This window comes from Canis lupus, chromosome 17, assembly GCF_011100685.1.
Source record: "Canis lupus familiaris isolate Mischka breed German Shepherd chromosome 17, alternate assembly UU_Cfam_GSD_1.0, whole genome shotgun sequence".
Classification (NCBI taxonomy): Eukaryota; Metazoa; Chordata; class Mammalia; order Carnivora; family Canidae; genus Canis; species Canis lupus.
Window position 1 is genome coordinate 32231999 of NC_049238.1, and position 22739 is coordinate 32254737.

The 22739-nt window shown below is 38.6% G+C and overlaps 1 protein-coding gene across 1 annotated transcript in view; it reads right to left on the reverse strand.

The window, feature by feature from the left end:
- Positions 1-22739, reverse strand: part of SLC8A1 (solute carrier family 8 member A1) — a 299968-nt gene that overhangs the window by 60735 nt on the left and 216494 nt on the right. Inside the window, 1 exon segment of the mRNA NM_001304962.1 lies at positions 3035-3141. Within this exon segment, the coding sequence (NP_001291891.1) occupies positions 3035-3141 (107 nt within the window).

The following is a 22739-nucleotide window of genomic DNA, read 5'->3' on the forward strand; positions in this document are numbered from 1 at the left end:
ATGGGAATTTTCCAATAAACAATCCCAACACTGATTTTTTTTAATGTGTGTGACTGATATATATGTATACAATTCACCTCATCTCTTATTTTTTGGCATTTAATAAAACATTTCTACTATATATGTTTACATATAGTATGTATATCTATCTAGTTTACCAATAGAGTAGAAACGTTTTATGAAGTTAATCTTAACCTCATTTGAGTGAGTCTTCCTCATTAAACATTGCCCAGGAGTTACTGACTTCAACATATGGAAGTCTTAAATCATCCAGGATCTCAGGTGTTATACCTTTTGTTCAATGAAAACAGATAAAACATCTCAGGAAACTCCATTTTGGCTGCCCTGCCTGAAGGGGACTTTGGCCCAAGATCTGGAGGTTCTATTTTGTATGGTATTCCTTGGCCCTCAAGTAATGTTTCTTAAATCCTCAAAACTTGAGTCCCAGGAATTAGCACTTATTTGTGTGTCCTTATCTATGACTTCTGCATATTATAACTGGACAACCACTATACTTCTTGTGGACACATAGATCCATGGACACTGACAAGGCAGGCTAGAGGAGAAGACATCCATAATTTGTCTTCCAGGTTAGGTGCTTTAAACCCAGGGTATACAGTAGCACTTTATTTTGGTGAAAGCTTCCCAGCTAAACATATTATATAAATTTCTTCAGTAGATGTGGAGGGAAATGCTACAATTATGTTTTCAGCCCCATTTTGCTGCTAATGGTAGTGGCATTAGAGGATACTTTATAAAAGAAGTTAGTATTTTATTTGTAGTTCCAAGAAACCACTTGGAGGGTGTGAACCACATAGTGCTATCAAGGAATTTTAATTTGCTTTTACATGGGGGCATATTTTACTAAAATGACAATTGAAAGAGCCATATCCAAGATACTCTTCCTTTATATAAAAAAGAGTGTTTTGGAGGAATACATTTAGAAGTGCTTTTTTCCTGTATATTAATAAGGCACTTTTGATCCCAGCTTTGTAAGAAATCAACTCGGTTTTCTAAAGTGTCTTTTTCTTCTGCCTACTGCCTAAGAAACATATGAAACAGGCTGCATTAAAATGGGTCCCCAGTGCTCCTTTCTCCATCATTCCAAAAGGCTCCTGTTACCATTTATGACATGAGTAGGTCAGAGACATACATTTCTTTTCTTTTTTTTTTTCTGATGGACTCTGAAGTCCATCAGTGAGTTTCTTACAAATGTGAGATTAAATTCCCCCAAATGTTGTGTCAATATAGGAATTAGTCCTATATTTTGACATTTTTCCTTACATGTAAAAGTCTAAATTTTTTACAAAGTGGTCCATCTGATCAACTTCTATGCTAGTCATCAATTGTTCAGATGCAATGAGTAAGAGCTATTCATGTGTAGTATGCCCATTTTACATATAATTACATAATCTCTTTAAAATGGCCACTATTAGAGGATAATTGTAGGAAGCCTTTGTAATAATTCAACATAAAAAATTATCTTTAAGGGTGGTATAAAATTCTTGTCCTTCCTTATCAAAAATAGGCCATAGAAAATAGGAATAAGTCAAAGAGGAAAAGAAATTGGCTTCTTTGTTCAAATATTGTCCTTAAAATATATAAGTACAAATCAACTAAAAAGAAATCTAGTTGTAAGGACACTGCCGTTTATTTTTTTTCTTTTTTTAACTATGCATGTTAGAAATTTGTCAATTCTATAAGGACCAAAACATTTTGGAGCATAAGGCTGGCTAGGCCATAAGCAAGGGCTAAATTCTTCCTGAAGGAACATATCATTCCTACTAAAGAAGATTTGTAGGACTATAGTTTGCTACATCTGGTCCCTTTGAAATGTCATATTTGATGGTATAAAATATCGTAGGCCAAAATGAATGCTAGAATGTGGATAACACTACTCTCCTAGGATCTTTGTTCTATTAAATATATATTATTTGAAAACTGGATTGTCTAAAGAAGCATAATTATTGAATTCTTCTGAAAGTTCCTATTAGCTGCCATTTGACTCCTCTGTCACTACTCATAGGTATTAAGTAGTCTTTATCACTAACATTCAAAGGGAGATTTAGAAGTTGGAAGAATATTCTAGAATGATCCCTGAGTAGTAAATAACTGAACACAGAAATCATGCTTTTAGATCATTCCTTCTGAATTACAGAAATCCCTCATGTATTTCTTAAATCTGGTTTCAATCAACGTTAGTGGGCATTTCTTGAAGAAAATGGGCATTGCTGGGTGCACTTGTGGATTAGGGAAGGGAGATGAAACTGTTAAAGCTTCAAAGGAAATGAAGGATAGTACTTGGAGCCGAGGAAGAGGAGAGAGTTAAGTGTGAGAGTAGGAGACACGGAGAGAGAAGAGTACAATTTCTCGCTGGTATGTCTTTGTATACTCTCACACCTTTCATTCCTCTTCTTATCCATTTTGGTTCCTCAAGCACAAGGGAGAAACTGCACTCTTTCTCATATTCCTCACGGTCAAATATTCTAATGGTAATGATCTTCCTGTGGGAACACAAGACAAAGGCAAAACAAATGGTTGGAGTCACACGCTCATGCTAGGTGTTCACCAAGCTGCATGTTACTGTGATGTTATGCAGGGAGAACTGGCAACACATGGACCTCCAGAAGTATGTAATAGGGCATCATGGCTACTCTCAGCTGGCCCCCTGTGAGGTCTTCTCATTCACCACTTTTGCACATTCTTCCTGCTTCCATTTGGTGTCAGGAAGCACCCCAACTTAGGAAGAGAAATCAGAAAGTTGGCTTCATTTTGGCATGGCGAGTATTAGCACCACCTTTCCCAGAAATGGAGGCCTGATTGGCTGTGTTGAAAATTCCTATCTTGGACCTGCAATGTGCAGAGTGGCCCAAGTGGCCGATGGAGCCCACAGTGGCCCTGGGGCGAGATCTATGCCCTGTTACATAGGCGGAGGGATGTGTGTGTTGTGAGTCATGTCTGAAGAGTGCAGGCATCCAGGGGTGGCACAGGCCAGCAGAAGCTGTTGGGCTCAGCCCTGGAGCAGCTCCCCCACCTTTCTTCTCACTCATCTCCACCAGGCGGGGCTCTCCAATCTCAAGGAAGAAGGTCTTGTTTTTCTCATACTCCTCATCATCAATTACCTTGACTGATATTGTTTTGCTGAAACAGAGAAGAATAGAAATTGACGTACAAGGGGAAGAGGAAAGAGAAGAGAAGGGACATAGAGAAGAGGAAAGCAAGGTTAACAAGCTGCACTTCCAAACGGCAACTGAGAAACGTCTGTACTGTGACTTTGTTCTTCCAGAATGGGTATGGGGTAGGTCTGAAGGACCGAGAGGTTACCCAACGTACCCCTGCCCAAGGTCATGGAATGATTTTAGAAAATATATAGCACACAGGTCATGACTGAGAGGTTCATCATCATCATGAGAAGGAAAAGCAGAAGAACACAGATCACAATAATAAGAAAAGAAAAAATATATTTATTTAGTAAATGCCTTAAACTGTAGGATTCTCTGAGCTGTGCCCTGGAATTCACTCCTTTAGAACAAATCATTAAATCAGATCAAAATATCAACAGAGGTTACCTGTGAGTGATAGGCTTATGGGTCTTTTTTTTTTTTTTTTTGCCTTCATTCTGCTTTACTGTATTTCCAAATGTAATATTTTTGTAATAAAATTACAAATTTATTAAAGTAATAAATGTATAAGACCATCACAAAATAAAATCACGGCAGCCTGGGTGGCTCAGCTGTTTAGCACCGACTTTGGCCCAGGGCGTGATCCTGGAGACCAGGGATCGAGTCCCACATTGGGTTCCCTGCATGGAACCTGCTTCTCCCTCTGCCTGTGTCTCTGCCTCTCTCTCTCTCTGTCTCTCTCTCTCTCTCTCTGTGTCTCTCATGAATAAATTTAAAAAATAAATAAAAATAAAAAAATAAACCAAAATAAAATCAAACTGTTTTATCTTGTCCCACCCAATGTCCTAGAATCAAACTCTTAATTCAGGCTGGCAGATTTTCCACCTAGATCACAAGGGGAAGATGTTCATATTTTATTTGCCTTTATAAAGATGAAAGCTGAGGGCTCCCAAGAGCTGTTTTGAAAGGTGGGGGGTGTGGAGTCATGATGTTATAGTTATTTTCATCCCTCCAAAGCTGAGTTTCAACTTTGACAAAATATACTATTTACACTACTTTCCAACTTCACCCATACAGCAAGGCATTTAGCTAAAAATTTTCCCATAATCTATTCATTAGCGCTTCTAGCCTTAGGGTCCTCTGGTTGTGAGTGACTGGTAGACAGTACGACAAATGCAAATATTACACAAATCTCAATTTCCCATAAGCCTGATGACTCTGAAAATAAATCTAATAATGTCACCTTCTAAGTAATAAGGGCTTAATTACTTCCTATATTACCACTTACTCAGAGGCCCCAAAACACTTGTTTGCCCTTGAAAATTTTTTTTTCTGGGAACACTGGCCAAGAACATTTCTGACTAAAGTTTTTGAAACAATCAGTTTACATAGACACATAGTTTTAAAGTCATGGACATTATTTAGTTTTGGTGAAATTTTCTAGGTCTTCTAGAAAGAAATTAGTTTGCAATTTTTTTTTTTTTTAAGAGAGGGAGAGGGGCTTGGGGAAAAGGAGAGCACATCTTAAGCTGACCATAGAGCCCAATGTGGGGCTCGATCTCATGACCCTGAGATTATGATCTGAGCCAAAATCCAGAGTCAGACATTTAACTGACTGAGCCACCCAGGTACCCTTTTTTCCCTTAAATTTTAAATTATTGATCAAAGCCATCAAGTTTCATATAAATGAAGATGTAAGAAATGATACATGTGCTCTTTATTTCAGAAATGAATTTGACATTATAAATGAAATCAGGGATCCGGGTGGCTCAGCAGTTTAGCACCTGCCTTGGGCCCAGGGCATGATCCTGGAGTCCCGGGATCGAGTCCCACATTAGGCTCCCTGCATGGAGCCTCCTTCTCCCTCTACCTGTGTCCCTGCCTCTCTCTCTCTCTCTCTGTGTCATGAATAAATAAAATCTTTATTTTTTTTTAAATCTTTAAATAAACAAACAAATAAATAAATGAAATCAAATTTACTCTACAGAAACCTGCCAAAAGTATATCCTCTTTGTCATCAAACTTATGCATTTTGGATATTGATTTCTATCTTCCTGTCTTATAAACTATAGTTGTACATCTCTCCTAAAGCAATCAGCCATTAGACCAAGTGTGGAAAAGTATTGATGGGCATTAGAATGGCTGGGCCATGCTACCATCTTGTGGACATCATGACCCAATACTTGTTATCAAGGCACTTCATGATAGGGTACATTAAGATGGATTTCATGTTGCAATGCTCTTACTTATATTACCTAAAAACATTTGACTTCTTTATCTCCATCTTGTACCCCCAACCCCTCCTGTATCTCATCACATATTTTATTAGATTGCATACATAGAGTGCAGGAGAGATGGTTGGAGTAGCCTGGCTAACAGGGTGAGCCTTTGTTTAGAAAAGGCTTACCTGTTTTACTCCCAAAGAGCAACATGACCACACATTCAGAAATAAATAGAAACAACCAAATAACATTGTTTCTTATTCTTGGCAAATCCAATCCTCTATTGTCTTAATAGCTTTATTTTCTACACTCTGAGTAGCTGATGAGTGTCAGAAATATGAAGCCCCACACAATTTGTTTGTATAATAAGATAAGCACTGAAATTTTATCTTTAGATTATTTATTGTTTATTGGATCATAATCCTTAGAGATTCCATATTTGATAACCGTGACACTGGAATATCAAAGAAGAAAAAAGGAACCAGTACCTCTGTAGGTGCCTGGCAAAGACACCTAAAATAGATGGGATTTGCATAATGGCGTATTATTTGAAAATCATTAATAATACTATCAGCAGTGTCCTTGACAGGAGAAGCCATTAAATTGTAAATTGATTTTGGTGCTCTTGCATAGTAAAACTATTAATAGGAGACTTGCTTATTAAAGGAACTTTCAGTCAATTTAAAGAGACAGGATGAAGTCAATCCTTAAGAATTAGCCCTTTGAATCAAGAGAGGGAAAAATCAGAAGCGATTGCTAATGTTCACCTTTGGCTTCTCTCCTCAGCAAAGGTATCAAAGGTGAAATTAACCAATGTAATTTTTAAAGGAAATATCCTTAGGCTGTCTCTTGCTCACTTCCCAAAGTCTAATGCCACTTCTTCCATCACATGGGAAATTACAGGAGATGGGGCACATTTGGTGAGGACTCCAGTTATACTAGTTTGATAATCAGCAGAAGCACACCTCTGTTCCTCACAATTCTGCACTGAGTATAGAATGTCAAGGATTGAAGGGACTTTAAGGGCCCTACCATTTGTACCCTCTCCCCCGCTACCCTTGCCCCTCCCACATTGCCACACCAATCCTATATTCATGGGGCTTTTGCTCTGTCACAAGGACTCTCTTTCCCTGAGAACATAGATTCATGTTGGCTGTTCTTTTGTTCTCTTTATCAACAGGACACAGTGAAGTTTTATTTCTTTAGATTGACAGGTTAACCAAAACAAGAGAACAGTCAGATAGACATAGCCCTTCATCCAATGGCAACTCTTGCACTCTTACAGCCCCAATAAGGAACAAATAGAAAAACTGATGTCATGCGATTTTCAACTACCATAATTATGAAGAAGGTAGTGAGAAGTTTTCACTTGATTTTTGAAACATCTCTCTAAAGTTGAACAGTATGTTTTCTGGAAACCAGCAAAGTAGTTACAAATCTTATAGTAACACTAAGTAATTTCTCAATATGGCCAAAATTTTTATGGAAATATATCTTTGTTCCATTTCTAGGGAAAAAAAGGGATTTGATTTAAAAAGATCAATTTATTTATTGGAAAAATACTGGTCATTCCTTTCTATTTTTTTTTTTTTTTGCAGTGCTTTTTCTTTGGTTATACTAAACCAACATCTACACTTGACTTCTCAGTCGCTTTCTTATCTGATGGGTCTCAAAAGATCTGAACACCTTCCAACATTCTACCAAGGAGTTCATATGTCTGGTGGTGACTCAGGTGGATGGTGGTAAAGGAAAGAAAGAGGTGACTTTATTAGTGGAGGTAAAAAAAAAAAAAAACCCACAAAATCTCTTTAACATATATACTGATCTCTCCTCAGTAAGCCAAAGTAACATCAGGACTTCTTTTTCTATTGCAGCCTCGATTTGTCCTTCTGTGGTTTCTTTTTCTCAAGACTGCCCTTGCTGTTGGGAGAAGTGAGGAAAAAATGAGTTTGGAAGGTTAAAGAGAAGAAGAAACTCTCCTTTTAAATCCTCATGCAAAAGATTTTAGTGAGGAGTTAACATATTTAGATACTGCAATGGCTGTTTTAAGAATTATTATTTAAAAAATTAAACTCTCTTTAGGACTAATTAAACTCTCCATGGACCTCTGAGCACTTTACATTTCTTAATTCACCTGTGGTTCATAACAGCCCTAGAAGTAACTTCTGCTACTTATATTCACAGAGGAAACAATGACTCGGAGAAGTCAAATAACTTCTGAGGTCACAAAGTGAGTCTCCTGTAACTGGTTCCAAAGACGGAAACCTTCAATTATATGATGCACAGTTTCCTTATTCATTCAGCTGTGCAGTATCTTTATGACCACTTTATAGGATCTGGATCATTATTTTAAATTAATATAAAGGTTTATTGTTTTATGTTAACAAGGACTACCTAGATTAGCAATAGAATTTCAACTCTGTTTTTAAAAGGAGAGGAGCACATCTATATGATGATGGCTGTTCTAAAAAGGTGAATCCTTGAGACAGTGGTGAGAAGTAATTGAAAAGTGCCATGAATATGTAGGGGCTCACCAATTCTGAGAGCCACCACCAGTAGCCTCAGCCTCACGGGGAGGTGGGAGGAAGGGGCTTATTAGAACTGCAGAGTCCTAGGATTCACCCCAGACCCTCTATATCAGATCTACATATTAACAAGATACTCATATGATACTATGCATGTTCAAGTTTGAGAAGCATGGTCTAGAGAGGATCTAGAAGCATGTGTTTTTTTAATTAAATCAGATAATGAATTAAGAGGTTGGTAAAACCTGGGCTTGTGTTTTGGAACTGTCTGCATATTAGAATCACATGTGGAGTTTTGCAAATTTTGCATGTAAGGCTGGACCCACTAGAAAGCAGTGAAATCAAACTCTCTGGTTGCGGGGCCCCAAGATGAATATAGTTTTTAAAAGGTTTTCAGGTTGTTCCAATATGCAGCAGGGACTGGCAACTAACTAAAGGAGAGTAAGAATGTATGCCTGATGTTTAAAAGAATGTATTAAATAGATAAAATTGTCAGAAAGAGTCAAAACTAAATTTCAGATATAATTATCAATCTAGACTGGAACATGGTAGAAACATTTTGCTTTGTTCTTCACCAGGGTTCTTTTCTGGATTACATAGAGTATTTAAAATTGTTTTCTCCTCTGAGGAAATGCTGGTCCCCCCAGGTTACCTTAATAGTATAGGTGAGAAAACATTGACAGCAGAGTTTACACTGCTGCAAGAGTGATTTCCTTCCCAACAAAGTGATAGGAAGTCTGGTGATAAGCTTTTACACAATGGAAATTCTATTTGGAGAGTAGAAAAACTATGGATTTCAATTGCCACAGAAGAGAGTGCTCACATCTCCACTCTCAGAGAGCTTCTCAGCCATGCCAGTGAAAGACCACTTTTGTGGAACTGAAAACTTTCCTCAGGGCCACCACATTTAGACTCAAGAAAGAAATGACCCAGGATCCATCACATATGAAGGGAAAAGATATGGCAACTTCTCTCATCACAGAGTGATGTCAGCTGGTGAAGCAAATTTGAAATTTAATCCCCAGTACACCTGATGTTAAAAACTTCAAGATAAACTATTACTCAAAACAAACCAACTTAAAAATGGGCTAAAGATCTGACTAGACACTTCTCCAAAGAAAATCAACAAATGGCCAATATGTATATGAAGAGATGCTCAACATCATTAGTTATGGGGAAATGCAAATGAAAGCCACAATGAGATACCAATTCAAACCCACTAAGGGGCTAGAATGAAAAAGATAATAACAAGATTTGTAGAGAATATAGAGAGATTAGAACTCTCACGCTGCTGGCAAGAATGTAAAATGCTGCAACTGCTTTGGAAAAACCTAGCAGTTCCTCAGAAATTTGAATTTAGAGGGATCATATGATCCAGCAATTCTACTTCTAGGTACATACTCAAGAGATTTAAAAACATATGTCCACACAAAAACTTATATATGAAGATTCATGGCAGCATTATTCATGAGAGCCCCAAAGTGGAAACAACCTAAATATCCATCAACTAATGAATGAACATAAAGTGGTCTTAGCTACACAATAGAATATCATTCAACAATAAAAACAAATGAAATTTTGACACATGCTACGAAAAGGTAGCAGGACATGCCACCCCAGGATATGGCACTTTGACATTTTGATAATGTGGAGATATAGGCACCTGAAAAATAGCAGATGCAGGGAGAGCTTTTCTCTGAACTCCCCTATCTGCCTGAAGACAGTCCGAAAGGAACTCGCTTGTCATAGATCCCCTTCCTGGGAGTGTCATCAGCCATTATCACAAGAGAGGAGACTAGAAATAGTTGCAGCATCCTGACAAACTTTTTCACAAACCATCATACCTCCCATCTGTTCTTCTAAGGGTCTCTTCATCTTTCCTAAAAATCATTTACTTTCCCCGAAGAGACCTTTATCCCTTCCCCCTTTCCCTGCTAAGATGGTCTTTAAGTCTACATTTAAAAGACAGAAAAAAAATTTTTATTTATTTATTTTAGAATAGATAGAACATAGCTGGAGGGTCAGAAGGAGAGAGGGAGAATCTCAAGTAGACTCTGGGTGTCCCTCATGTATACATGGGATATACATGTTAATAAATTTGTTTTTTTTTCTCTTGTATATCTCTTTTATTACATGACCTTAGCCAAGAATTCTGAAAGGTAGAGGGAAAATTATTTTTCTTTCCTTACACTACAACATGGATGAAACTTGAAAACATTACATTGAATGAAGCCAGACACAAAAGTTCACATATTATATAATCTATGAAAAGTCCGGAAAATCCATAGGAACAGGAAGTAGATTAGTGGTTACCCAGGGCTGAGGGTTGGGGGGTAAGTGAGTGCTGATGATCAATAGCTATTGGTTTTCCTTTGGAGGGGGTTGAAAATGTTCTACAGGGACCCCCGGGTGGCTCAGCAGTTGAGTGTCTACCTTTGGGTCAGGGTACAATCCCGGGGATCGAGTCCCGTAACCGACTTCGCACAAGAAGCCTGCTTCTCCCTCTACCTATGTCTCTGCCTCTCTCTCTGTGTCTCTCATGAATAAATAATAAAATCTTTAAAAAGAAAGAAAGAAAATGTTCTACAATTGACTATACCAATAGTTAAACAATTCTGAAAATACACTAAAACTCATCGAATCACATATTTTAATTAAGTGAATCTATGATATGTGAATTATATCTTAATAAAGCTGTTATTTTTTTTTTTTAAAGCAAGTTCAGCATAAATCCTACTCCTCAGAAAGAACTGTTTCTTGGGTGAGAAAAGGTGGTAAGAACAGTTAGGCTTTTCAGTATGGAGTTTCAAATTTTGCTGGTCCTGCCAAATAGAACACCGAGTGCTACATGTCACAGACAAGGGGAGCCATGGGCCTCAAAGCTAAGTGCCATGGCTCAGCCTGTCAGCTCCACTGGTCCTCAGTCCATCCCCAGGTTCCCCACAGAATTCATCCCTCCAGGACTAAGAACTATTGATGCGGTACTTTAACATGCTAAGCATTTCTGGCGGCTCTTGCCTCAGGCCTGGCTTCCTTGGCTGGTTTCTTTTCCCCAAAGTACAGAATGTTATGGAAATGTCAGAAGTGGCATTTCCTTCATGGCATTTATTTAGAAAGAAAAGGTGAGGACTGTGATCCTAGGTCGTGCTGCTGCCCTTCACAGAGTCCACAGCTCTGTTTGCATCACCTCCAGCATTACCCAACACCCTCATTGGCATTGATTTCTCTGCCTACAAGGAAAGATGGGCTCACTATGGATTGCCTTTATATTCCTTGGTTTAAGTTCCTAGCACATTTCAGCTTTTTTTTTTTCCCCTTTAAAAATTGATTTGATGGGTGACTTGGGGATTTGGGATTAGGGAAAGAAAGGGTCAGAGACAACCCATGCATGTATTCTCATTTTCCTTAAGCGACACAAATCAACTCCCCTGTCCAATGAATATTCCAAATCAGATAAAAGCGGCTGCTATTTATATTATTTTCAATAACATTTTCCCATCATTTTTTACTTAGGAGAAACGTTAGGCATGGATTCTCTTGGGAATTTGCTCAACGTCCCATGTTAAGTTGGGTCATTGAGGAGGGGCCAGGCAATACATGGCTCAGTCTGTTATTTCCTTTGATAACCCATCAGGAGCATCAGACTGGGATGCAGATTATCTAGGTTCTTATCTTGATTCTGCCATTTTCTAGCTGAGGGATTTGGACCAGTTCTGGCATCTTTGTAAACATTAGTATTATCGTCTATCAAGTGGGGATAATAAAACTCACTTCACCATGATTGTGATTATCAAATCTTAGGTGTCATCAGTCATCAACTGTAGATGATACAACCTCATAGGTTGTGGCAATGATCGAATAATACAATGCATGCCAAATAATTTTGCAAAGGACTCTAAAATATTAGGAACAGCTGTTATTACTAGTTGAAAAGGAGTGGACTACCATTACTTGCCTATTTACCCAGGCACCAAAAGGAGCAGTTAGCAGATGGTGGAGGTGGTGGTCAGGAAATATTTGATGGGATGATGGGTCATATGCTCAAATTCACTCTCATATGAAGCTTGGGATCACACCCCATATGATGGGCTACCCAAGAACAGAGCCCTAAATTCAGAGAAGCAAGGGGGCACAAGGGTTACTGTTCGGTTTATCAGTCACAGCTCTGCCGGGTCCCCTTATACTACATCAACTAGTTATGAGGAGGGGTGTGAAATCATGCTTTTCCTGGAGCTCCTATGATGATGCAGAACCTGAAGAACAGGGATAGTGCAATTCTGTAATTTAAATAGACTCTGAGGTAGAGAGTTGCTAAAGTAGCTAAACCAAAGTAATTCTCCAGGAGACCTTGTCATCTATGCTTTGATCTCTGCATTATCAAGTGGTAATTGAAATGATTGGTTCAAACAAGGCAAGAGACAAGGACAGCCCAAATCCTGCTGTTTCCTGGGAATACCAGGAAAATTTTACAGAGCACTGGAGTGGGGGTTTTCCAATAAAACCTTGGTCTATTTCATTTTCTTCTGCTTACTTTCATAACAGAAAGGCCACCAATGTATTTTTTTTTCCAAATGCAAAATAGGAACAAATGTAATTCATTTTTGGTGTCTCTCCTTTTAGCATTGGCAGATTTAGTCTCAAAAGCAAAAGCTGTGAGCTACCTTCCTGTTCCTAGAAGACATGCTGGTTGACCACTTAAGAAACACTGCAGGGATCCTAGAGTTATTGTTCCAATAAAGAATATGCTAACAATTCTAGTATACCCCAAGGTTCTCTTCTATGATGGCAGGCTAGTGTGAAAACCACATGAGTAAATGTTTAAGAGAAAAATGATATGAATGTGTTAAAAAGTGACCATAACTTTGTGATATATAAAATCGATACCTTACCATTGCCTCACTTCTCTGCAGTCAATAAAGTTCAGTCTTAAGGAGGGTAGAATCATAAAGGTCCTGGGTTTGTTACCTAAATGTGCATGCTGAGACAATTTGTCAACTTAGTGAAAAATAAAGTGGATCAAGCATTGGACATCATGCTGAATACAGATTTTTGTCTAGATTTTTAAAAATTGTTTATTGGCATTGTGCAAGTTCCATGATAGAGAGACTTTTAACCAAATGGTGGAGGGTTCCCTTCATATTGAAACTGCTCCCTTCACTTGTCAGGACTACATAACTGTCTATAATCTGAGATCTTCACTGCATTCCTTAAGGGAATGAAAAAGGCCCCCAATTCTCTAGAAAATGTTGTTTTGACAAACCCCTCAAAGGTGAGAATAACATTGAATGGTTTGTGGCACCAAGCATCTGTTCTTTAAACTGAATACAAACATCTTTGGTTCAGTTTTAGAAGCTTCTGTGAAGTCCTCATTTTTCCCCTGCCCTTTATAGGAATTTGGAATTAAGTGGAATTGATGCTGTCGAATTGCTAAGAAACTTTTGTTTTCTCATCCTTTTCAAAAGCTCTCTTCATATTGGATTTTAGAAATTTTGGGGTTGTTACTGAATGCTCTCCAGAGATTATTTCTGCCTTTGGACCTTCCTCCTTTGTCAAGATTCTTTGTTCAAAGTAGAGTATCCCTGGAAGACAGTAGAAAGATTTCACTCCTAGAATGTTACAGAACAGCAGATAGTGTATGCTGAAAGCATCTCTATCCGAGAAAGGCAAGCTTTAAAAATAGAACACCAAGAAATAGAGCCAGGCTTTTTCTTCAGTTTTTTAAATTCACATTCTTTCTCTCTTTTCCTTCTTTCCCTTCCTTTCTCCATGGCCGCAAAACATTCGATGGCAAATCAATCTCTCTCTGCATGCATTCATATGAAATACTCTAAAAGACAAGATATCAGATATTTTCTTGAACAAATCCAAACTAAATCAATAATTAGTGAATTGTTGCTGATTTTTATATTTTGCATTTCTGTTACATATCTAATATTTTACTGCTATTTCACATTAGATTAAGCCATCAATCCTTACGTGTTCATACTATATATTTTATAAATATGTTTTGATTTTAGGTTTGCATTTCACAATACGGTTTACAAAAAATTTAAAAAATAACAAATAATTATATTTATTGACTACCTACTAAGTAGGGTATAATAGAAATGTAGGTTGGGCTCAGATTTGTATATCCTGAGGGTGTCATGTAAGAAGCTCTCCAAGAAGTCTATTAAACTATTCCAATGTTCGTTTATTTCCATAATTAACATAATTATTAAGACTAATTAATTATTAAGGACTCTTTGACCTTGACCATGCATGGCTCTAGTGATTTTATGATACAGGTAGAGAAAATGACCTCCTAAAATGCTTTCTTAAGAAAGGGAATCAGGTTGCAAAATTCTCCCCCTGCCATTTACTAGCTGCACCTGTGTGAGTTATTTATTCTTTCTAAGGCTCAAGCTTCTGCTCTGTAAAGTGGTTGAAATGATGGTATTTATCTCATCTGATTGCTACAAACAGTAATTGTGATAATACATACAAAACGCTTATCATGGAGCCTGGCATATATTAAGTGCTAAATGAATATTAGCTATTTCTATTATGACCATGATAGATACTGTGTCACACAGGAACTGGGACTTTTGAGAATGAATGGCCTATAACTTCTGCAAGTGGCTTAATCTATGCATTAGTTTTCTCCTCTATAAAAATGGAATAATTATATCTGTATCCTATACAGATATAATATCTATATTATAGATATAATCAATCAATAATGTGGTCCTTTTTTAAAAAAAATCAAAATTTCAGTGGCTTTTGCTTTTCCTGATAATCTAGAAAAAAAATCCTGGATTCTGAGCAGAATTCTGTCCTTGTTCATGTAAAATATCAGCAAGCCTATATTTCGGGCTCTTTTTAACTAAATGCAGTGAAAATAATATGAATTGCTTTCCAATAATTTGTGTTATTTCTCTTAAATTGCTTTTCCTGCCTACTAAAGTAATCCTTGCTCATTGTTGAGAGTTTGAAAAAGGCAGAAATTAAGAAAAACAAAAATCATCCATAAGGTTACCATTAGAGATCACTATTTAACATTTAAAAATGTTTGCATTTAGCTTTTTAAACACACAACTACAGAATTTGCACCATATTGCATTTGTGTATCAATAAAATTGGGTGTCATGATTTTTCACTTAATGTTGTATTGTGAACATCTCCTGTGGCACAAAAATTTTTAATCCTTTACTTTAGAACAGCACAAGATAGTCCACGAAATGTCTTTACAACAGTGTAATTAACTCAGGTTTAGCATGAATGGATTGTGGGCCATTGTTTTTGTCTTTGCTGTCCCTATCCATCTACACTGATCTATACTTTATAGGGGGAAATAAATAAAACAAGCCAAAAAGTCATGAACTTTTGATACTTTCCTACGGATGCACTACTTGGGATCACTTCTGTTAGAGGTAAAGGTTTGTTTTCCCTATAATCTTCCTTCCATGTTTGGGTCCCCTCTGGACTCCTACCCTAGCTGGTGACCTTCCTCAGGTCCATCTTCTGTTAGCCTTTTTTGAAGTTGTTGTTGGAATCCTGCCCTGTAGAAAATTTGTACATCAGTTTTTAAATGGGGAAATTCTCTTCTCAGTCATTACTAACCGTCTGACTAGTTTTGCTGGAAAATTCTTTCAGGAATCCTCTGCCAATGTTGTTTCCTTAGAAGGCCATTCTGGCTACCTCACTAAGCTCCTGTTCATTCCATAACAAATAATTCCTCATGCTAAATCATCCACAAATACCCACGATTATGCCCTTCTCCCAATCACCCACTCCTGTTTGTCATCAAAATAGCATGAGTCCTTTTCTAGTCAAATTCAGAGCTTACCTTCACAAATACCCCACCCTCTAGCCGAGAAGCACAACCTCCCAGTCCTGGATCACAGAAATCACCCTCTTCAGCTCCCCCCATACAGGTGAGCAAACAGACTCACTGACATTGGCCAACACCTCACAGCGAGGCAGCAGAGTCGGGATTAACATTCATCTCCAGACTTTCAGCCCACATCTGGTCCGTGTTTACTCGGCTATTATCCTAGTGTTTTTCTCCTCTAGTGTTGCTGGCATCCAACTCATCCCTCTGGAGAAAACCTTTCCTTCCCTCCTCTTTCTAATGAAGTAAAAACCGGTGCTGATAACAGAGGGAAATGCGTAATTGTCTTTGTTAACTCCCTGCCTTTTTATCGCTGTCATGCTGATGAATGCTTTATAAATCAAATGGCCCATACCTTAGAAATATGGACTTCCTCTAGGAAGGATGGCTGTGTGGGCCTCAGACATGGAAAGTCTGCAACATCCACAGAAACACTAAAGGAAGAAGAAATCAAAACCCACCAAGAGCCTTATTTCTACCTCAAGTTTATCAGCTGACAATCTCGGCCTTTTCTTTTGTTTCTTTCCTTCTTCCACCAGAGTCCTGGGCCAACATGTTTAGCAGCTGACAATCTCTGCCTTTTCCTCTTGTCTCTTTCCTCCTTCCACCAGAGTCACAGGTGTACCTCTATTGGCCACTAGATAAGGAACCTAAAGATCTACTGGTACCGAGATGAGGATGCTCAATAATCAGGTGTAATTTTTTTCCACTTAAAGCCTATAGTTCAATTTTAAAGGAACCCCATTTCCTTAATTCAAAAAGAGTAATTATGGAAGGAATTGGCTTTCAGCAATGTAGTGAGCCACACATGCTCTGAATAGTGTGCCTCTATGTAAAATACTCCTGTGGTGTCTAATTCAACCAGGCAAAAATTAAAAGTGATATAAATGGTGAATCAAAAATTATTACCAGCAAAATATCAAGGGCCTTGATATGCTCCCTGCTTTGTGCTCCTGCTTTCCACTCTCTGCAAAACACAATGATTCACTGGCTGTGGACTCTTGCTGAACTTTTCAGGGTAGCACTTATTTGGATGCTTAAATCTCTTTCAGGTACTCCACTTGGTTTAAAACTGCTCTGAATGGTTATCACTTCGGAGCTCATATTCTTAACAGAAGGGACCCAAGGCACTTTATAGGTAATCATCGCAAGAAAAAGTCAGCAAGAAGACAATTTAGCCTCCTATTGAAGCCGGCAATTTAAAGCTTAAAATCAGAATTAACCAAAAGCAAAATAGAGTTTATTGGCTTTGAACTGGAAATGTGTTTTGCCTTTTTCCCTTTTATGTTTTTTGTTCGTAATGGAAGTTTTCCCCAGTTAGAACAGGTTTACAGAACTCAAATAATGCCTTGTTTAGCAAAACTGAACCACTAGACCAAATGCAGTGAGTAAGTACTTGGTGAGCAGTTCTTAGATTAATTACAGGGGTTCTGATGAGATGCATTCAAAGTGCACATTGATTTTAGGAGGAAATCTGTAAGGAGGCCTTTAAATTTTTTATTTTGTAATGGATTGTATAATGTTCACAGTTAGTGCTCAAAAAGCAAACCCGGGATCCCTGGGTGGCGCAGCGGTTTAGCGCCTGCCTTTGGCCCAGGGTGCGATCCTGGAGACCCGGGATCGAATCCCATGTCGAGCTCCCAGTGCATGGAGCCTGCTTCTCCCTCTGCCTGTGTCTCTGCATCTCTCTCTCTCTCTCTCTCTCTCTCTATCATAATTAAAAAATAAAAAAAGAAAACCCTCACCATTATTTCAGCTTTTGACCCAGATGTAATCTTACAGGTAAGGGTTATTGTTGTTATGATTTGTTCTATTTGACAAATTCTCTAGAAAGTCTGCACTCTTGTTCAAAAAATCTGGTAGGTAGAGGGGACATAGGCTATCTAGACTGGCACTTGCAGCATTGACATATTTATAGCTGTGAGCTGTAAATATAAAATGTAACAGCTCTTAGCAGCATGACCTTGGTCAATTCACTTTCCCTTTCCAAATTTCAATTTCAGCAAATGTAAAGGGAGAACCTCCCAGGGCTGACATGAAAAACAAATGAAATACTCTATATGCATGAACCTTTTGCACTTGAAGCATTTTCAAATGTAAGGTGCTTTTATGATTACTATCTAGCTTCACCTTCTCATTTCACAACTGAGCAAGCTGCGGTCTTTCAATTCCAGCCATCTTTCTGTTATGGCTTCCTCAGGTCCACTCTAAAATATGTATAGGGTATTAATATTAATCTTGCAATATTCATTTTGGAAAATAACAGCTTACTGTGTGAATGGTAAGGCAGTAATATCTGACACCTATCCATGGATCTCCTTTCAGAGTTATATTTTATGTTTATATCATTAAAACTTGGAAATTATAGCAGCAGATAAAATTGACTGCTAGAACATGAGCTAATACTTTATTATGTATGTATTATGATACTATCCTATTGGATTTTAACACTTCTAACTTTTATCAGGTAGAACTAGTTTTAACTCATATTAATTATAATATATGGTATATTTAAAAAAATAGAGAAATAAGGGAGACATAAGAGTACATCTCTTGGATTGGTCCATCTATCCTGAATAAATCCTACTAATTCAGTAGAAGTAAGAATTTTTTTTACTATTTTGTACTAATTAGGCCAGAAAAGTTTATTTATGGATTTTCCTCTCTATATCAACTTGCTGTCTTGGAATACCGTCCATAGGGCCTGAATACTCTTTTCTATTCAGTCATCTTTGAGTCTCTAGAATAATCAAAATCCTCTCCATACTTTTAACTAAATTACTTTCATGAGGTCAGACTTCCTAATATTGATATTCAAAGCTTAGTGAAGGCGGTGGTAAATTGAAAAGAATCCATAAAAACACAGTTCTGGGTCTTCAGAGCCCCAATAATGTAAAATCTTTTGTCCAAGCCATCAGTACTCAATAGCAACCCAGCTGCCAAGGGCCAGAATACCACTAAGTACATCACATGTGTTCCTCATGATAGTGAGCACAGTGCCAGCCTACGGTATTTGCTTCATAGACATTTGTGATGACACAGCTATTCTTATTGTCACACATTTGTACTTGAGTTTGCATTGCTCTATCAAGATCTCTGAGATTTCTTGGTAAAAAGCAGCCCACATATTTCTGACATGAAAAGACAGGCTCCTCAGTGTAGGTTTGGCCATGGGAGTGAACAAAATGGACAGTGTGTAGGTGATTCACGCTCATGACTTGGACCTCACTATGAAGGGCCAAATGAGGTTATCAGGCACTTTAGATTCCTATGGCATGTTATTCTGTCCAGCCATTCCACAGACCTTTACTTAGTATCCAGCTATGTGTCAGGCCCGTGTTAGGTGTCAGGAATAGAAAGAAGAATATGAATCCACAGCTCAGTGGGGTGATAGGCATGTAAACCAAAGGTTACCTATATTACCTTATGTGCAACATATAAGTCAAAGCTTTGCGCAGATGGAAGGTGGGGAACTTCACAAGTAGCAGGAATAACTGGACTGGGTCTTGAAGGAGAAGTAGACTTTTGCCAAGCAGAAATACAGCGAAGGCTCAAAAACAGTAAAAACAAACAAACTTGGTGCAAATAACAGAGAAATGAAAAGGCATGAGGAGTGTGAGGTGCCGGCAGTCCTGGTGGCTCAGCGGTTTAGCGCCACCTTCAGCCCAGGGCCTGGCCCTAGACACCTGGGATCGAGTCCCACATTGGGCTGTCCACGAGGAGCCTACTTCTTCCTCTGCCTGTGTCTCTGCTTCCCTTTCTCTCTGTGTCTTTCATGAATAAATAAATGAAATCTTAAAAAAAAAAAAAAAAAAAAAGAAGAAGTGTGAGGTGCTGTTGGGCTCCTGTTTTGGTGGTCGTGTTGGTGGAGGAGGCTTGACCGGAGACCAACCAGGAAAGAGGGCTTAGGGTCAGAAGAAATACTAAGTCACATGGGCACAATCTTCTAACAAAGAGCCAATGGGCATTTTTGATTATAGGCTGCCATGATCAATTTTGACCTTAATGACAATCAATCTTACTGAGTAGAGCTTGTGCTGTAGAATAGAAAGACAGTGAACGAGAGGACAGGGAAGCAGCCATGTAGAAAATGCCATCTCTTGGATGGGAAGAGCCTAATGTCCCTGCCAGAGTAGCTAGCCAGGTATCCCGCCAGCAGCACATTTTGAGAAACTGGCCCCCAGCCTCTAGTCAAAGCTGAAGAGCTAGAAATGGTTTTAATTTTTAAAAAAGATTTTATTTATTTATTTGTCATATTGAGAGAGAGAGAGAGCTCGTGCACAAGCAGGGGGAGTGGCAGGCAGAGGGAGAAGCAGGCTCCCTGCTGAGCAAGGAGCCCAAAGGGGGCCTTGATTTCAGGACCCCAGGATCCTGACCTTAGCCAAAGGCAGCCATTCAACCACTGAGCCACCCAGGGCCACCCCCGCCCCTTGCTTTAATGTTTTAATTTGTTTTCTGTAAACTCTCCTTCCTGAAAACTTGTCTGTGGATTAGAGAAAACAAATTGAAATTCCATGAAATGGTCTCTCTGAGCTCCTCCTTTCTCTTGCAACAATCAATTTCTTACAGAAAGGTGAAGGTAGTAAAATACAAATTTTGCTGGAGAAAACATCAAATTGTAAAGCTGACCTGATTTTCATGAACAGAAAATCTAATTATCTACCATCAGTTCAGGTCTGAGCACATATTTCATTTTACTTCTTTCAAGTGTGAGCCGTTTTGGCAAGCTTTATGACAAAATATCTAGATGTACACATTGAATTTTTAAATGAAAGTATCAAAAACTGAAGTCTCAGGTTAATGAATTACATGGAAAATTGCTATCACATTACATTATCTTATACAGTATTGGCAGGAGGGTTGGTGAGAGAATTACAACCAAAGTGATCTAATGAAATGGAAATTTACAAGTTGGGGTGTAGAAAGGGTAAAAAGAATATTACTCATCTGATACAGTGAGCAGTCACTAAGAGTGATTGATTCTTAAGTTACTTAGCAGGTTGGGTATGTGTGTGGGCATGCACGGGAGCCCATGTACATTCAAGAGTCCAGAGAGAGAGGAGACAGAGGGAGACAGAGAAAGAGAAAACAGAAAGAATAAAGTGTCTTAAGGTCTCTGATGAGAAATAGCAATTTACTATTGGAGGCAAATGAGATGTAAGAAGATTGAAGGCATGCATAAAAATGACATCTGCTCCATGCTCTTCTTTGTTTAGGCAGACAGGAACAGTGACAGGTTGAAGGCAAAAGAGATAACCAGGGTTCAGCAGCAGCAGTTGGTGTCATGTCTGAGGGCCAGACCTGCCTGATTCATCACAGTGGGATGAACCAGACTGAAAGTGGATGAGACTGGAACAAGATGTAGCCCACTGGACAAGGTCAGGGGGCTGGAAATGACAGAAACTGTACAAAGCCATCCAAAGAGAGGAAGTCTATTAGGACACAGCAAAACATGGCACCCAGAAGGTGTGGAAATGGTAGATGGAAACTAGGTAAACCACTGTGTGGGATGGGCAAGAAAGCATGGAGCTGAGTGGTTCAAGGATAAAACAAAACCAAGAGAGCTAAGGACAAAGCCCTGCATCCAGCATCACGTGACACAACCCCGTTCTCCTGGGAGAGAGAGGCACAATCCACCAAGGGAAATGACTGCAGGAAGCATGTGCCTTCATTAGGATGAAATGAAGTCCTGAAATCAAGACAGAAAGACAGAAACTGGGTAGGAAACCAAACCTGACTTTCAGATGGATTTCAGAAACCTAGCGGTTCACTGTTGTTTTTGTTGTTGTCTTTCTTGAGTGCCTGAAAGAATATGTGGGGTGCATAGCAATTTCACAGTGTTTGGCCAATCACACAGCTGGACGACTGGAACTGGAGAACAGGTCAGAATCTGATGATCAACAAACTTATTGTGATGCTAGGCTAGACTAGGCTAGAGGGCTAGGCTAGGGTTTCTAAAATCCCTCCTACTTCAGGTCAGGGTGGGGCAGGGTTGAGAAAGCTGGTGGGGATCAGTACAGGGGTGAGGAGAACTGAGGAAAGGCATAAAGCTGAGAATTTGGCCACCACCATGCCTTTCCTTGGACTCTTTCCCCCTGCTTCCTCTCAAATCTCTTCTGTATGGTTATGCCTTTCTTTGCGATTGTTTATAAGATATTTAAGTAAGTGGTGTTTATAATATTCCAAGATATTTAAGTAAGCGTTGTTTCCAATATTCCAAGGTCCTAAGTGTGGGAGCTAGCTGACATAATAATACGGAAGGCTAAGGAATTTTGTGGGGAGGAGATAATAAATCTGATCTTGATATATTTAATTTAAGCTATGATAGGTAAACGTCTTATCGTGTGGCTTTCAGTGAAGATGAAGTGTCTAGAGGAAGGGTCTCTATATATTTGTCATGCATGTTGAAAAGGAAATTGAAGCCCTTGGTGTGACCTGATCGACTTTCCCCAAAGGAGTTACCTCAAAAAAAAAAAAAAAAAAAGAAAAAATAAGGAATGTAGAATCTGATATTATAATATCTCTGGGTAATAGTGTGAAAAAGAGGACACACACACACACACACACACACACACACGAAGGCACCAGTTATGGGAAGGTGGGAAACTGAAGCTTTGGGTAGGACATCATTTAACTTGAAGAGAGAGCCTCTAACATGTCAAAATCAGAAGATCCATAGAGGAAAAAAAAAAAAAAAAAAAGAGGTTTGGGCCAAGGTGAGACTATTGGTAATAAAGCCAAAGAGCAGTTTTGTGTAGTGATTTGAAGGAGTTAGGAAAGATTTTGAATTAGTATTAGTAATGTTGTTGGTAGTTTTAACACAAAAGAGAAAGTGAATGAGATGGCATATAGCAGGGGTAGTAGTAGTGAATGATGACTTTCTCAGAGGAAGTGACCTGAAATGGATTCCTAGAGAAAAAAGACTCGTGGCATCTTGAGAAATAAGACTGTAAACTTGTGAGGTCTGGAGGCATATGGAAGGAATATAATATCAGAC